Source organism: Ptychodera flava, chromosome 8, assembly GCF_041260155.1.
Source record: "Ptychodera flava strain L36383 chromosome 8, AS_Pfla_20210202, whole genome shotgun sequence".
In the NCBI taxonomy this organism is placed as follows: domain Eukaryota; kingdom Metazoa; phylum Hemichordata; class Enteropneusta; family Ptychoderidae; genus Ptychodera; species Ptychodera flava.
This window is the reverse complement of record NC_091935.1, coordinates 31,315,369-31,333,529: the sequence shown is the minus strand read 5'-3', so window position 1 is coordinate 31,333,529 and position 18,161 is coordinate 31,315,369. Positions and strand designations below refer to the sequence as shown.

Genomic DNA, 18,161 nt, shown 5'->3' with positions numbered 1-18,161 from the left:
CTCCAATTCACTCTTGAATGCAAAAAAAAGTAAATAAATGCAACTGGAATTCAAATTTTCAAATTTCCTCCCTGAATCCTTGTGAGTATTTAAGAATTTTTGTGACCAGTTTTTTCACTTTTTCTGTAATTAGATATGGGTGGGATGTAAATTACATCCTTCAAATCACAGTTTAATTTTCAGTTATTTGTTCATCCAAATTTAAAATCTTGGTAGGCTTTACCTTTAAGTGTGATAAACAGTCATATGTCGGGTGAAAAAGAGGTGTAATGTTATGCAAATTTATGCAAATCACCTAATTGCTTATCATGATTTTCAGCACTTTTTTTGAGTGTCAATCTTTCACTTCTTGCCATATCAGAATGAGAAAAGACAATGCAAAAAAAAAATTGTCATTTTTTTTTAACATAAACTAATTCCAAATGAGAATTCAATTTCATAAACTTGTATCAAGTTTTTGACTTAAATTCATTATTATTATATCCCAATTTGCGTTTTTTTATCACAAATATCAACCCCTTCACAACCTTCAAGTAGACTATGTCTACCAACCTAAACTTTAGATTCTCTGAAATTCTTTAAAAAGATACAGTATAAGTTTTTCTTGTCATCTTTGATGAGAAATATGGCTTTGAAAAACAGTAAGTAAAGTAAAGTAAGCCTTTATTGAAATCGTATTCCAGTTGGGATCTTGATCATAAAGTAAAATAAAGGTTTTACAAAATCAACACCGAAAGAATTTATATATTTATAAATATAAATATCTATATATCAGTTAAGTGTAACACCATCTTATCAAAGGGAATAAAGGGAAAGAGCTGAACCATCCGACTGTAAAATAGCAGAGACTGTTTACCATACCTGACATAGGCTATCATTCAGTACTGGAAAGTTTCTGATCAAGGACAGCTGACTTGACAGTCTCAAAATAACTGACAGTGTGTGAGGGTCTGGTTGTGGACGGAAATGTACTATCACTGTTGTCTTGCAGTTGCCACCCATTATATCATGCAACAAACTTGTAAACTTTGATTCTCTGAAATGAGACAAAAATATGTTAATCTGATGACAAGAAGTCCTGTTTTACCATATTCAAATTTTAACACTTTAAGCACATTTAAATATTTTCGATCCACAATGTTCACTCCAACAATATCCCATACTGAACCCATTTTGCACCTGGATCAAATCCTATACTAAAGAGACATCTGATATGTTCTAAACTTTTTGTTGTGGGCAGACAGAAAGACACACTGACATACATACACACGCATACATTTACATGAAAACGTCCCTCATGCACACACTGACTGAAGCTGACAGCTACATATGCCCATTTTATATGTATATACATGCAGCGGTCAAAAATAATTTCAAAAACAGCAAAACTCATGAGCCGATTGATGACACATTTTAACATCAGTAAAATCCTGTTAGCTCCTATAATTCAAATACTGAGCCAGTGGGAATTCGAACATGAAAAGATCGACTGCTTGGATATTATTACGAATTACGGACAAGAACAAACTTGAGATAGACAGCGAGCTGAATATGTCATTCTCGACAGCTCTTTTGAAGCATATTCAATACAACTGAAAGAGCCAATTACACTTTCGTTGTCTTTTACATGCAGAAGACTGCACAACATAACAGAGCTGTCTACATCTTGTCAAGTAAGTATCTTTTCAATGTTGTTCACACTACAGACTGCAGGAAGTGACAGATTTCTCTTGTTACGAGGGGGGGGGATTCTTTTGTAATATTGCCCATACTAATACCTGTATGAGATGACCCTCTCTGGGTTGGGTGCGTTGGCAAGGTTAGCGACTAGCTGTCCAAAGGCAAGGATTGGTCTGCTCAGCGTCGGTCCTTCCCGTAATCTTATCTGCTGGGAATCTTCTGCCAGTTTCTCAGCTGCTGGCGTGTCTATGAATGTGAACTTGGAAATGTTTGGGTGTGGATTTTCACCATGGCGCTGGAAAAGGTATATAAAAAGTCCATGCATGAATGAAACTACAAATTTCATGCATCTTTTTAATCAGGTACACAGAGAAATACAACCTTAAATTTTATTCTCTCTGATGTCAAATTTCAATTTACATAAACAATTTACCAAAGGTTGAATTGAGTTTAAATCAACTAAAATTTCACATTGTAGCTGCTTGAAGGTATTAATTTTTTTTTTGAGGGGGGGGGGGGGGAGGTGTTAGTCAGATTGGTGTGACCATAGCATATATTCAAAAATGTCCACCTTTTGCAGTAACTTACAATAATGCATGAATAAAATCATTACAGTACAGTTATATTTTGGATAAAAATTTGTCACTCTGCATAAAGTATCAGCCTGCATTCTAAATTCCATTTACGATAGTACTGCCTTGAAATTGTACGACCTAAAACTTTTGCTCAAACTTTCTGTATGGCAACTTTCAACCATCCCTCTTGAAATCAATGATAAAATTCAGCGGAAACTGAGCAAATTTTGGCACACAAGAAACAAAATACCCAATATTCAACAACACTTGAATTCAAAATAGATGCTAACCATGTGTTATCCCTACGGGAGAAAATTACATTTTCTATTTTCACAAAAATAAGCCAGTGGGAACTTTATTTATTCAATGACCGTAAAAATGAGTTGCAAACAAGTGGTAAACCTAAAACGCACTGTAAAAGTTTGAGAGTCTGAATATCATTCCCAAAGGTGCATTTTGGTCAGTCTGCGTATGATATATTCCCAGTTATCTCCATCCATTGTAACACTGTACATGACATCAATGTTTGATACTGGTGAGTGGTTGTGATTGTGAGTCTTGTCTCAGGTTCTCATGAAAAGTCTTTCATAAAAGATACACGTGGATGGTTTATCTATCCATTCTGAAAACCGGGACAAATAAAATACAACCACTTTCAGATCTGTGATGGAGAGATCCTGAACAGAGCCTGTATTACAAATCTCAATCTCAACAGCTGCTATAAAAATCATTGACAACACAATAACATTGCAATAATTAGCTTGGGGAGAATTACATCTACATGCAAAGTCATAATATTTTATGGTGGGAGGATTGTTTTTAAAGCAGCATGCACATTATGTGTGCCCGCAATATAATGGGTCCATGTAGACCATAAACATGCATTATTAAGATAAAACGCATGCATTACAATCCAAACAAAGCTTTCCTACACTACAGGAAAATGAAATGAAGTCACTATGTCTAACAATAACTAAAGACAGCTATATTCCGTCTCTAACTTTTGTCCATCTGATGGAGGGGTAGATGCAGCTATATTATATTATGGTAATATCAAAACACACTATAATATTTGTATGAGCATCAGACCTAACACCAATTTCTGATAAATTGTAATGCATATATTTACAAGAATATATGTCAGGTATCTTTTCAAAAGGCAATCACATTCAGAATGAATAGGAGACAAATTTCATTACTGTTTTATCCATTCTGCCCTCTATGCAATTTAACGACGACGTTTCGGATAGATAGAAGTGATACGGATTGTGCAGTATTCATTATTTGCAGTAAGAAAGAGAATTTATAACTGTACACTGGAAGAAGGAAACGGAAACGTTGATTTAATCAGCTCTGCATAAATCTCTGACAAAATGTGACATCGATTTCCTTGATGCTTGTCAATGTGATTGTAAAGGATTACCAATATCTGATGAATAATAAATAAACAAAAGCTACACATACCCTGCAGCTACTTATTCAACTTTAGTATTTGCTTTGAAGTTTGCACAACAAGATGAGGTGTCTTTCTATAAAAGTGGTTCTACATATCCGTCATAAATATTAATACCATTTATATGGGACAATAACTTTTCTTGGGGAGAGTTTTAAAATCAACAACAATTAACATGACAAGGATAACACAGTCATTGTCCCTCTTCTGTCAGGGTGACCAATGTTTCCCTCGTAGCTATTGATTCAATAAAATTCATTGCCTCTTGTACAAATTTAACGACATAACAAACAATGAGTTAGTAGCTTTGTAGCTTTATCTTTATGAAACCAAGGCAGAAAGTACCTCGCTACCTTAATCAGCTGAATTGGACCATAAACAGGCAACGTGGATTGTTTTTATTGAAAAATGAACAAAATTACTGCACCATATAATTAACCCAGCAGCACTGCCTCGAGGCAGAAAAAGTATACCTCACCCACAGCAGATAAAATACTGAGAGAATGGTGACAACATTAGAAGTCTCATGCATTGCATGAAACACGAAACACGGGAATATGGGATGAAACAGCCATTAATTGTCGTCAAGAAAACCTGTACATTAATTAAGACACAAGGCACTTCAGGAAGTTCATTACTCACCCCATTCCATATCCACTGCCACTAGAGGGCAGTATTTGAAACGCAAAAGAAAGAAAAGAGAGATATACACAGATGCATAAAAGAGATGCAGAATGGTACACTCAAATTTCTACAGGTTCTTCAGAATGTAATTAAAGAGAAGAAGACATAGCTTAATAAAAGAATGCACTGAGGTTCAGGGACAAACAGTAGCCTTTTTTGAATAAAAAACTCTTTGTCAAATAGTGATGAAGAAAGAGTTACATCAGCATCCTAGACCGTGACAAATGTTGATGTGAAAAAATCATCTTTTGTTCACACAAGGATTATGATGCAACAGAATTGTAGGAATCATTTACGAATCAGTTTTTGAGGCAAAGATTGTCCATTCCTTTGTCATATGACCATTAATTTGAATTTTCCTGATTCAAACTAAATCGTTAAACAACAAGTATTGCACAGAAATAACTCTAGGGGGCCTGTATGAATAATCCTCAATATATATTTCAAGCAATTAATTTTAAGTATTACATTTATTTTGCAAAAACTTGATTGTCATCTGTGATATAATGGGGTAGTTGATTTAAAATGTGTATCAGATAACTATAATAATAATTCATTTATTTTATTTATAACTGTTCTATTAACAATTACAATGAAATCAGATAGGTATTGACCATTTCTTAACAGAGCTGATTCTTTGTTTGTAAAAAAACACCATCTTGTTCAATAACTTTTGATTTTGTGTCCAGTGGAGAATACTGGGGTATTTGATTTTCTCTAAAAGTTTAATTTTTTTTTTCCCGGACTGCATTTGCTGATAGATAAAATCTTGAGAAACAGCATCCCTGTAACTTGAATACATATATTGGCCAAGGGATCTTAAATCAAAAATTACAGATAAACATTCTTCTGTTTTCAGTGAAGTACACTGATGTGTATTGTTTTGTCAGTTGGGAATTTCAATGAATTTTACAATTGGTGTATACTCAGTATGAAAGAATGCACTGTGGTTCAAGGATAAGTAGTATCATTCAACATTATATTAGCGTTCTATCCATTGGTCTATGGATAGTCCTTTCTCAAGAGGTGGGGTAGAGCGCCCTCAAGAGATTTCTCTCAGTCTGATAGAATGTGTACTATAGGTAAATGCTGTGCAGATTGAGTCCTGGTTTGCCCCTTCAGCAACATGAATATACATATATCTGTTTTGGAATATGTGAGTAGAACTGACTAGCATCATTTAGAATATGCTACAAATTGTGAATGCACAGCTGTCTGTTTATAGACATGAACTATTTAAAGAAGTTTACATATACAGTACATCATGATTTCATTTCTTATGTAATGTTACAAATCTTCTTTCCACGGGCTGCTCCTTTGTTAATGCAAATCTTGGTAAAAGATTCTAACAATAAACAGACAAACTTTAGGAGATTTCAACTATTAGGATGGACATATTTATATAATCACACGTTTTGAAACAATTTATAGTCCCATCAGGGTATCATCTCTAACTTTCACAATTTCTAAAATCTGTACCTTGAAGTCAGTAAAGGAACTTCTAGAAATTTCCTTGAGTAAGCACTGTAGAAATCGATGTAATATTTGAAATTTTATTGAAGCAACGAGAGCTTGCTTGAGTCATTGCACTTCAAATTGGTCAGGAAGGCATCCTGACAGCCTTGGCTGTCATTATATTTGATAAAATCATGCAAAGAAGTAAACGAGAAGATTATACAGACACAGGTAGTGTCCAACCCTTTTTTAATGATTTCAAACACATGAAAAAAATTTTGAAGAGGAAAATTGGAGAAGTCACAAAGTATACTTACAGCTGTAAGTTCAATGGTGATGATAGTGGAGGCATAGCAATGAGCTGATCCATGATCCGTCTGGGCGATAATTCTTTTTCCCCATCCTTGCCGGAACAGAGCAGTGGCATCTGAAGCACTCTTGATGGGAGTTTTAAATGCATTCTAAAATGTGTAGAAATTTTTTTCATCAAAAATCATGGTAACCAAGTGGAGAGTAACATTACTCTTAAATATTTACATGGTAGTATAAGAAACATGAATCTTATTACTTCTCTAAAGTATTTTTGGTACAGCATATGTGTTAAACGGGAAGTTAAACTAAAGGACCATGGGGGCACAATAGGGGATTACTGACGACGCAACCAGTTGTATATACTGAGCACGAGTTTTTGAATTCTCATAGCATCGCTTTGACCGTCTGATAAATTTGAATAATCATGATGGGCACTTTCGTGACATATGCAAAGAGGGGTCAAATAGTCCTACAGGGAACAAATTTTGAAACCTATGCGTTCTTCGGCAAAAAAAAACCGAAAGAACATTTTTTCAGTTTATATTCAACTCAAGTTTAGTGGCTATATATTCACAGACATCATATTTAAGATTCAATGAAAATGAATGCCTGATACATGGCAAAATTATGGGATTCTGGGACAAAACACGGCACATCCAATCAGTAGCTTGGCTTTTTTACATTTGCACAGATTTACGATAACCCGGCTTTTGTCAGGGAAGTTCCTGTTTAAGGAACATAACAATGACAATTAGAATTTTTTTCATTTAAATTACCAGAATATATGTAAGAAATATATATATGTAAGAAAATTGCAGCCTCATGCAGTACTGTACTTGCAGTACTGTTATTAAGGGAAAAAGTTGCTATATTTAGATACTGTCTGGGTCAATTTTTATTATTTGAAAAGTCAATCATAGTATACACATGTTGCAACCTTCAAAAACACTAAAAGATCTGTTGACAAAACATGCATTCAAAGCTCTCACTGACAGAGAAGATAAAACTTACAAATACAGATGAAATTCTAACATCCACAAGAAATTTCCGTATAAACATGTACATGTGAAACTGAACATGATCATGATGCTCACAATTTTTTCCTTTGAAATTGACAAATTAAAGTCTTGGCAAGAAAATTCATTATAACGGCCAGGCACAGTGCCTACTGAACTTTGCAGCATAAACCACAGCAAAGCTGTATTTGAAACTCATCATATCATCATTAGTTACCGGTCAATTTTGAAAAGGTATTTAACTTTTTCATAACATTAGAAAATTACAAAAACATCAAATAAGTCTTGTCAACTGAAAGACCTGGCTATGAGTACTTGGATAAACAAAACTGCCTCTAGGTGGCGCCCTTCAAACTCAAAGTAAAATGCTACAAATTACCGATGATATTTACCTATTAAGACTACTAGTACTGTATCACAAAAAATCAGCAAATAAAAATTAACTTAAGTATCAGTTATTTGCAGCATTCAGTGCTTCTAAAAACAATGCACCTCAAAAAGGCTGCGTCAACATTGCTAATTCATGTGAGATTTTTTGGATTTCCATTGCTCCTGATGGGAACTTGAAAAGCCACACAATACAGACATAAAGAATAAACTAAATAAGATGAATGGACAGTTAAGATAGAATGCGCCTTGGGGACAGAGAGTTGAACTCTCAAATTTCTACGATTCAGTTTTCTGGTCTACCATTTGTAGGGGTTCATTTTTAAACGCCAGGAGAAAAAATGTTCGACGGCTTAGTTTTTTGAAAATCCAAAATTTTATTTTTCCCATAGAGTTAGGAGTGGCGGGCATTTTGAATTTCAAATATCGCAAAATGTTGGGTAATTTTTTTCGCTAGTTCAAAACTTTGCACTGTGACCCCAAAATTTTATTTTTTATTTGGTAAGAGAATGGTTGAAGGTTCCATTCAGGAAAGTTTGAGCAAAAGTATAAGTCTTTAAATTTCAAGGCACACACTATCATAACTTCAAAATATTTCTCATGAACAGAAAATGAGCGAACATTGCAAATGACTTTAAATTGTCAGGGCACTGACTGAAGAAAGAATGGTTGATCAATGTCTTACCTTGGCATGTACACCTTCCTGGGGTGAGTTTTTCAGAGGAAGTGGGTTTTTAGACGATGGCAGTGTCAACAAATCCCTGATTGATTCATTATAGACTTCTATCATGGACATTGTGACCTGACCTCTCTGTATCTTCAACCTCTCATCATACATGTATGCCTCATCTGAAGTAGAATACAGAAAAGCACATCTATGTTCACGTGTCTGGGTGTCTATAATGCTAATAAAACAAATAAATGGCTTTTCTAACATCATTTATCGTTCAGAGTGCACAATAACAGTATTGATTTATTCACGGTAATTGTTCTGGTAATAACAATATTAATTTATTCATGGTAATTGTTCTGATATGCAAATCTCACGATGAGTAATTATCAGTGAAGAATATTCATCTTATGTACCCTGGATGGTGTAGCCTTTGAAAAAGCAGGTATGTGAGAGGTCTGAAATCGGCAGTCTGCACCCCTAAACTGCGCTAGCGCATTTCAATTTGCGCTATCAATCTGCTCTCCTATTCTGCGCTATCGATCTGCGCCCCCATTCTGCGCTATCTATGGAACGTTGTAAGTTTAGTTTTGTAGCTGCGACATTTACGAAACTAACGCGATATAAATCCGTGGCACTTTGCCACAGATTGATAAAGCTGCCAGCCAGATCGTAGGACATATCAGTGTCGAAATATATTTGTATTTACTTGTAACTTTATAGCTGTCGGTTGCCTCCCACCATCATGCCATTGCCAACACTTTGCAACACTATTTTTCATAATATTAGAAAACTTTTCAGTATTTTCGTAATGTAGGATTGTCAGGACGACTGGTTATGAGTAATGTAAGATCGAATATATTTCCGGTACAATCACGACATACATACATTCTGTGGACAGTGGATCCGACACAAAAGATATGTGAAGTAGTAAAAATAAGATGATTTTCTTTCTCGTATAAGGAGTTCGGGAAGTGATCAAGTAGTTTAAAGCTCAAAGTCAAGTTCTGACTAAAATTATGTTAGTATCCCCATGGTTAGACGTTGCTGTTAGTCGACGGCGACTATTTCCCGAGTCCAACAATGCACAGCAGAGTGAGTGGCAGGGCTGGCGACGCAACCCTGCAACATGGAATGGCACAAGTGGATTCAAAATTATGTTTACGTTAGCATCACGATTTTCAACTTCTTTTTTGACGATTTCTTTGTCGATACTGAGAATTTCTGTTCATGTTCACAGAAACGTTTGAACCCGACAGATCATACATGTTCGCGACTTCCGTGATGATTGACAAGTCTACGTCCATGACGTCAAGCCTGCCGACGCAGTGGGTGACTTGTCGATGACGTAAGACTGACGAGGTGTGAAGTAGGGTATACGTACTCGGTTTCAAATCTTCAAAAGTATCACTTGAAGTTGATCTTTTTGTGAAAGGAATCTTCTCATATTGTGTTCATTTTAATGTTTCGACATTTGGATATTCTTTGAATTCTAATCACTACATGATATGTTGATAAACTAGTACACTGTTGTTTATGTCGGAATGAGCAAGCGAATTGAGCAGTTTTTACATCGTCTTTGATTTCCCGACATTTTCAAAAACTAGCCATGTAAGGGAGAGAGTAAAGCTTACAACCAGAACATCAAGGAAATCAGCTACAAGGGAATTCAGTGTTACTCATATCAGTAAATTACATCATGTTTGTTTCTTGGAAGGTTATGACACATAGATGCACGTCCAAGCAGCGGCAATTTTATGAGAGCAGCAACCGTTCATTATTCATAATAATTGTTCAAACTTGTACACACAGTACACATTTTGTGAGTAATAAAACTTCCCTATGCATCTATCAGTACATTTTACGTGAACTTATTTTGTTAGAAAGTAAAATCGTGAAAAAATGCAAACAAATCGCAGTTCACAGGCTTTAGGAGAGGTAACATATGCAATTTTCGACATTCAAAATCAAAAGACGGCCAACGCACTTCGATCAAAGTTCATGCAGTACAAGAGCAGCACAATCTCGTCCGTAGAACAAGATACTGGCAAACATTGATATTTTTCACCTTATTTGCGTTAACATACATGTAAACGAACTTCAAACGAAATTGCAATCATATCATTGTCGCTACACTGCACGGCGCGGTGACCATGCAGAAGTCGGACATTTCAACTCACGGGGGACCGGATTTACAATAGGGATAAACTATTAGTTTTACCGCAGTAGAGGCACCTGTCTTATATACGATATCAATCAGCTATCTCTATAGGTTACTGTATTAAATAAAGATCCATCGTGTGGTAAACAGTGTTACCTGAAATCTGGTAACAGTTGTGTAACAAGCGATCGAATATGTTCCCAGCGAAACTGATAGTGATTTTGTAGCTCATTCTTTACTATTTTTAATAGTTTTTGGTGGCCGCTGACAGACACTTTGTGTTCGTGTCGGCTACATGGACGATCTGCCCGGCGATAGCCTAAATTCGAGTGAACAACCGTTTTCAAAGTTTTTGGCAAGTGGGGCACAAGACGTCGGAATGGAAGATAACCGTGACGTTTTCAGCAATATAGTTATTAGAAACATTTAATACATAATGGTAGTGCCAGTGGCCACCCCGGCAGCCACAACTCTGTTATCTCGCCACTTGCTAGCATTTTGGGGGGTGGTCACGGCACTCTGTGGAATATAGACTTTTGACTAGTACTAGTAGTAGTAATAAAGTTACCCCTACTTGACCCAAACACCGTGGTGCATGTATTTATTTCTATACCGGAGACGGCAATTTAAAACCGCAACCACATCTTTGCTAAACCTAGTTTAAATCCAATTTTCGAATGTTTAACTAGTAGATTAACTGTATACTGTTGTCTCAACAGTTACAATCTGGTTACCAGAGTTCACAGTCAAGATGAAGATGTCGAAACTTGTGTAAAAAAGGCTATCCGATCGAGACCTGTGTGCTGTCGTCGTGCGATCGCGTTGGACATTCACTTGTTCTTGACTCACGTTGTCTACTTCCTGTCTCGCGCGGCAATTTATGCATGTTCTTTGTGAAAAATGACTGTCAAGTTCATGTCAGCGCCGACATCGGTTGTATTTTTCTACCTCAAGATGAAACGAACACATCTAACTCTTGACAACATAAAATGTTTGTTGTATTTCTTATAATTAATAGCTTTTGCACCGCGCTGCAAACCTGTCGCCCTTTCCTACAACGGGAGAGATTGACTCGTATTATTTTTTCAAACTTTAATTATATGTGTTCTTGTAGTACCGATTTTAGCTGATAGTTTGCCATTTTAGTAATATTTCAGGAATTTCCCGGTACGATGTGACCCAACACTTTCCCCAAAAGAAAGTCCTGGCAGTTTTCGTTTTGTTTTGGAGAGATTGTAGGACCGGATTATCGAGCAACGAAAATCGTGGCATGTTGGTCGAGATCAAGCATCGCAAGCGTCTTGTAATCATCTGGAAGTACATTTTCAGGTCACTTGAACTGGTTTACTTCCTTCCTTCCGGTATATAGGGCCACCCCCGCCCCTCCCTTGCGCTCCGATCAATGTCCGTCAGCCAAGCGTTACATGCAGGATCTACCGATGTACGGTCGACTTTAAGTTGGAATAAGTTAAATTTAGTTCGAACTTATTTTAAATTCTCAGTCAGAACAGTAAGCTCATTAAAAAGGCTTGGCTAGTAAAACATTTGAAGGAGATCGTGCGCTACGTCATTACCGGATAGGTGACCGAATATGTTGAATAAAATACGTGTGTCATCTTCCTTTAGTACGGGGACAGTTGATGAAGCCGTGTCGGCGTGAATAATGCATATTGCATGGAAAGTTTTCGTATTTTCATCGACCGGTCATCCTTTAACGGCTAGTTTTATGCACATATTTGCACTTCAATGAGTTTTAACATTGAAAACCACTAACCGTGGGCCACAGTTCAGCATGACAACACATACGTCCTAGCTGTTCAGTGCACTCACAATCACATCGATTGTGAACCTGTCAACTAGCGGCCGAGTGAAAGTACAACCTTACTGAACCTGTATGTACACACCTATTTGATTTACAGGGGACTGTCTACTGATTCTACAATATTTATATTTCATAAAATTGAATTTCATTCACAATGTATCACATCCGAGTCAATGAATGAGCGGACGGGCGAGGGTTTGTAGAGCGACAGTGCCAGTCCGAGGGACGTAAATGCGGGACTGTTTCAAACCGCGGATACTTGGTTAAGTTAAGTGGTTGCACATGTGTCGTTTCTATCACACTCATACATGTAGTTTACATGTTTGGAAGAGTCAAAAAAGTACGTAGGTGTATGTCGGGAAGGCAGAATTTTGAAAGGTCAACTCTATCTCCACGTAGGTCTGGCAGCCATCGATGATACAGGACTCGCTACCAGGGTCCTAAATGCAGCTCCCTAACGGCCTGCAGCACCATATCTCGATCCAATGTCATATCAAAAAATCAAATGATGGAAATAGTAAAATCATGATCGACGTAGTACGTTCTTGTGCTAGTTGGGTCGTTTTCACAGCACATATGGTTTGGAGAAATAGAGAGCGCAAAACAGGGGCGCAGATCGATAGCGCAGAATGGGAGCGCAGATTGATAGCGCAAATTGAAATGCGCTAGCGCAGTTTGGGGGCGCAGACTGCCGATTTCAGACCTCTCACATAGCTCGAAAGGGAGCTGTACTACATACAGGTTTTTGTAACCAAGGTAGAAATTTTGGTTTTGCCAGTATTCTTCTACTTTGCTCATCTAACAACTGCTGTTGCTAAATATTATTTCTGAAATGCTCACGACAGGTTTGAACAATGCACAGGCAACAAAGCGTCGGGAGTTATCATCGAAATGATTGACCCTGTATGATGTGCATGTACTAGCCATCAATGCGCACAAAAGAATGACATACATTACATGTAGTTGCTGAAATGTACAAAAATGTAAGCTGAAGAGGCTGACAGATGAACCCTTTTTATCTGTTATTTCTAACAATAATCATCCACAGAAACTTTTTCTGCTGTCTATGCTACAATGGAATATGGACAAGGATGCCATAATTCTCAATGTCTTTGTCTGCTGTTGTATTATACACATACACTGTACACTGCACACGCATAAATTATAGACCCATGTTCAAGGGTCAATGCACAAACTAAGTATCGGTACATATGTATAAACACAGAAACAAACACATATCAAGTATACCATATACAAAGAAATCATGTGAAAAGACCAATTCTGCACTGTATCTATTTTGTTGATACGAAAGTATTCCCCACCTGCTCTCCTGCCATCATCTAACTTATTGAAGAGTGCATCCAGGAAAATTGGAACAATGCCGGCTTTATTGGTGCTCTCCCCAGTCAAGGTGTATGATTTCCCGGAATAACTCTCTCCCACTGACAGGATGGAACAGTTGTAGCCAGTGAGGAATATATTGAGCATCGGCTCAACTGACTTCCTGTATACGTCAAAGTTTGAAGAGTCTTGCTTGAAGATCATCTGGTAACTGAATAAATCAAAGAAATAGAAATGTAATGATCTGGAAGACTTTAATCACGCCCAAAAGACTATGATATGAACATATAAAGCATAAGTATGGTCATGGAGCATGCAATGAACATGATATAAATCATATTCTGTAAGTCATTGTACATGTTGAATTTCTGTTTGAATCTACGTACTATACAGAGTGCACACCATAGTTATACATGTAAATGTCAATATCAACTAGGTCTGTATGGCTGCAAGAATGTACAGCTGTTTATGCCCGGCAATGTGGTAGAGTGATATTGCCAATATATTGCATTCTTTACAGGAACTGCAGGTACTTAAGTTTCAATACAAGTATCACTTGGCTTTATACAGGGACTGTGCAATGGAGTCTGGGAAGGCATTTCTATCTATTTAACATCTAAAAAATTTATATCGCTCCAAATATCTAAACAATGCTCATTGGCCTTTGTGTGAATGGACAGAAATATGATTAACCATTGTATGACATCACTTCATACAATTGGGACTAGTTTCCCTATTGAAAGTTATGTTACCAGCCTATCAATGAGAAGATCCCTCCTGACTTTACACCTACTTACCTGTGTCCATGACCGCTTTCTTGTCCCACAATCCTGTGGTGTCCTGTGATGTTCACATTGTGGGGACCCTCACCCCGGACCGAAGGGCGTATTCGAGCGACTGTCTCGATGTTCATCTTAATTTAGTCTAAACGTGTTGAAATTAGTTGGTTCATGAATCACTTGTAAACTTTACGGAATGAATCTGTATCAAAAGAGATAGCACAAATCTTAATTGCATTATTTTCATCCAACAAGAATAGTCTCCTCCGTTTCACAATACTTCCTCTCATAAATATTCTGAGTACTCTAGAAGGAAATACTTTCGAACAAGGGAATTGCATTTTTCAATTTTTATACTGGTAGGCTACCACTGCTTCAGAGACTAGGAACACGAATTTCTATTTCTGTTAATTTTTGAAAAAGACAAGTTTTGCAACATGTTTAATAAAGGGCGATACTTTTCAGATCTACTGGTACACAATTTATAGTAAGTGAATCATGTAAGTTTTGTCTTGCACAGGTTATAAAAATTTTACCTGAAAAAAAATAATTTCTTCTGAATTTTTTGAAAACAGTGCCAAGTACATGTAAATTTGTCGAAGCCCACTGCCCTACATCTAGGTTGGATGCACTTGTAGATGCCTTAAAATTGTTGCATCTTCCAGATGTGCGACTGAAACACTGCTGTACAATGGTGAGACTGAGTTAGGCCTCCACCAGTAAAGGGGAAGCAGAGGTTACTGTAAAAGAGAATCATACACAAAGTGTTTCAAAGTAGATTGCGAGTGTATGATTACTTGAGTATTTGTGTCAAGAATATTTTTCTTTAATTGTTCAGTAAACATGACTTACTGTCCCTTTCCCTCCACTAGTTTATTCAATTGAAAAGTATAATTATGTTCAACAGGTTGCTTGAAAGGCTAAAAGATGTGGTCCATACTTTTTTTAAGCTTGTAACTTTCTGTAGAGCCTGAAGTCAAACAAGCAAAATCTTAAATGAAGGAAATGTTGCCTGAGAAACAACGAGACACATAAACAAGAATGTTAGTAATATTTATTCTTTCTTTAATTTAATGATTTAAAAAGTGGGACTAGTATTTTCCTAAACAATAAAAACATGGGGCCCGGGGGCACCGACGTCCTTTGTGCCTCCTTACTGTTTATTATTTGCCATAAATGTGAAATCTGGCAAAAAGTCAAATTGTTTGGACATAAATGAAAGTAATGTGAAAGTGAATCAAGAATAAGAGATGGAACTCAATAGGATTAACAATATCTAAAACAGGAAACGGTGAACTTATATGATACAGAAGGGGAGAAAATTTAGCCACAAACTATTGTAATATAATGGACAATGGCTAATCTAAACCAAATTACTTAAACTGGATTGTTGGCATTGATTACACATGTATTTATTGTCCATCAAATAGAAAATAAATTTGGGCCATTGACTAAAAAACATTTGCTTGTTACACTCACCACACTTGTACTTAGTATTTGGAGTGTACAACTATCTACAATACAATGATAAAAAGTTTGGACTCTGAAGGTCAACAGTGCATCTTTAATGTATTAGACTAAAAAAGCTTACCCCTCAAGTATGTATAGGCCAAAAACAATATTTAATTTTGAATTATGTAGTGCAGGGAAGGACATAGAAGCAAACTAAATATAAAAACTGAATATACAATTATATGGAAATGTTGTTTTACAGTCATGAGTATCTAGTGTGTGCCGAGAGACATATTAAAATTGGACAGTATCATCCTGACCAGAGTTTGTCTGAGTGGTTGTTTCCTTCTGATTTTCTGACACGGTGATAGGTACAAAATATTATGTTATTCACCATAGTTAAGCAACATAGCTTGCATTTGTTCACAGTAGAACTGAGTTTTACATGTAAGATAACTTTCTCATAAACTGTAAATTCTGGCTTGTGGCAGCTCAAACGTCGCAATACTACATTTTTGATATGATATGGAGTGACTTGCACACATATGCAATATGCAGTGACAGTCGATATATTCATAGTAAGAGTCTACTACATTCAAGCATAGTGATGTTGACAACTACATGCATGCCAGTGCACGACTTCAAAGTAGCCAGGAGGAAATTCTAATAGTCTTTTAGTGGAAATAGGCCCTATAGGTATTAAACCACAGTGAAACAAACAACATTAGTTATCGTGACCTTGCTAAAGTGCAATCTCGGATCATGTATGATCTGATGATCATGCCAAATTACCATGTCGGATTATGCCGTGATCTGAAGTGCGCGTAAATCGGTCAACATAAGCACACATAGACTCTCGCCAGTCGCTTGTACTGCTTGGTCTCGCGTAGCTTTCGGTATTTATACAAGCTCGTGCCTTCGGCACTCGACCTTGCGCCTTCGGCGCTCGATCGCCTACGTTGGATTACTACCGCAAGTGACTCCGGATCCGGTCAAAAGAAGGCACGAGGACTGTCGACAGTCTAAAGCACACACTGTCTTCAACAATGATGCTTCGGCGCTCGATCGCCTACGTTGGATTACTACCGCAAGTGACTCCGGATCCGGTCAAAAGAAGGCACGAGGACTGTCGACAGTCTAAAGCACACACTGTCTTCAACAATGATGTCAAAATCAATGCACAACTGTCGAAATTACCCAAAATAAGCAACAGAAAACTTAAAGTTATCGCTGTGTCGAAAGGACAGTACATCAACATAAAACGACGCTAGTTTGTTATGACATGGAGGTAGAAGGACAGAGCGAATTCTCTCGCTCTCACCCAGCTATTACTAACGGGCCGCCGGTGGGATTGCCTCGCTAAAGCAATGGATTCGCCGGTAACGAAGGAGCGTTTCGTGCCAAAAAAATACATGACAGCAACAAAAATACAATCACCGTGAACTTCATATTTACAAAACATCATCAAATAAATGCTAAAAGCTTCGAGACCGAGAAACAAGACAGAGTCGGTTTGATTTTTCAAAGTCCGTGCCAGGAGCTGGTCCTTGCAAAACAACGCTAACTTGTTATATGCGCATGCGCATATTAAGGAGAGACCCATTTGATTTCGGGGGGGGGGGGTATGCAGGAAGTGGGTATGGGAACTTTTTTTGTCAGAGAGACAGCATTTTTTAATTTCAACTGTCACACCTGCATCAATTTTTTATCAAATGGAGTAGCAGTGCAATTTTTCAAATTTAAGCCAGTGTTTCACATATCACAGGATGGTTTTATATATTCATTTTACATTCCAACGAATGAAAACAAAATGGAAAGTCTAGTATATATACAACTTTAAATTATAGAACACTTTTTTGGCAAATCAACAGTGATCAGTACTATACCTGCTTTTCTTTATATCAGTCAATTCCTTTTAAGTTCTCAGGGGAGATGTTATCTTTTTGGTCAGAGAAACAAGGCTCACACATTGTATTTCATTATATTTGTTGTTCCTCAATTTTTCTTTGACAACTTGTAATCTTTCTAACATATTTATGTTGAGAGAATAATATATTGGTTTTTACACTAGTTTATTGACTCCTGTCTTGTGTTTTCAATTTCCACAATGTACAGAAGTCAAATAGTCCCATCTAGATATTGCCTGTACCATTGAGATATTGCAACAGAAATCCAGAAATATGATTTCTTGGGTCAGAAAAGGGAAGGAAAACATCGAGTGCACTGAGGTGTAAAGTAGTGAATGCTTATATCATAAGTGCTGGGAAAAAAAAAAACATGAGAATTGCTTGTGGTAAAAACATTTGCGCTGCCTATGGCAGCATGCTAGCAAAGAACACATGAGAATGAATTTCCAAAATTTTGCTCATTTCAA

At 36.9% G+C, this 18,161-nt stretch overlaps 1 protein-coding gene across 7 annotated transcripts in view; it reads right to left on the bottom strand.

Annotated features, from left to right (window-relative positions):
• The window catches only part of LOC139139093 (coiled-coil domain-containing protein 78-like), a 76,613-nt gene that overhangs the window by 51,419 nt on the left and 7,033 nt on the right, over positions 1–18,161 (bottom strand). For 3 of the 7 annotated variants that reach the window (XM_070707860.1, XM_070707867.1, XM_070707863.1), the window contains exons 2-8: positions 14,354–14,537; positions 13,538–13,767; positions 8,248–8,411; positions 6,165–6,308; positions 4,351–4,371; positions 1,779–1,975; positions 862–1,036 (exon numbers count right to left, since the gene is read on the bottom strand). In XM_070707860.1, the coding sequence (XP_070563961.1) occupies positions 862–1,036; positions 1,779–1,975; positions 4,351–4,371; positions 6,165–6,308; positions 8,248–8,411; positions 13,538–13,767; positions 14,354–14,469 (1,047 nt within the window). In that variant the 5' untranslated portion in view covers positions 14,470–14,537. Of the gene's footprint in view, positions 1–861; positions 1,037–1,778; positions 1,976–4,350; positions 4,372–6,164; positions 6,309–8,247; positions 8,412–13,537; positions 13,768–14,353; positions 14,538–14,871; positions 15,076–15,187; positions 15,260–18,161 lie in introns of those variants that run through there. The other 4 variants (XM_070707865.1, XM_070707866.1, XM_070707862.1 and 1 more) reach the window with 3 other exon arrangements.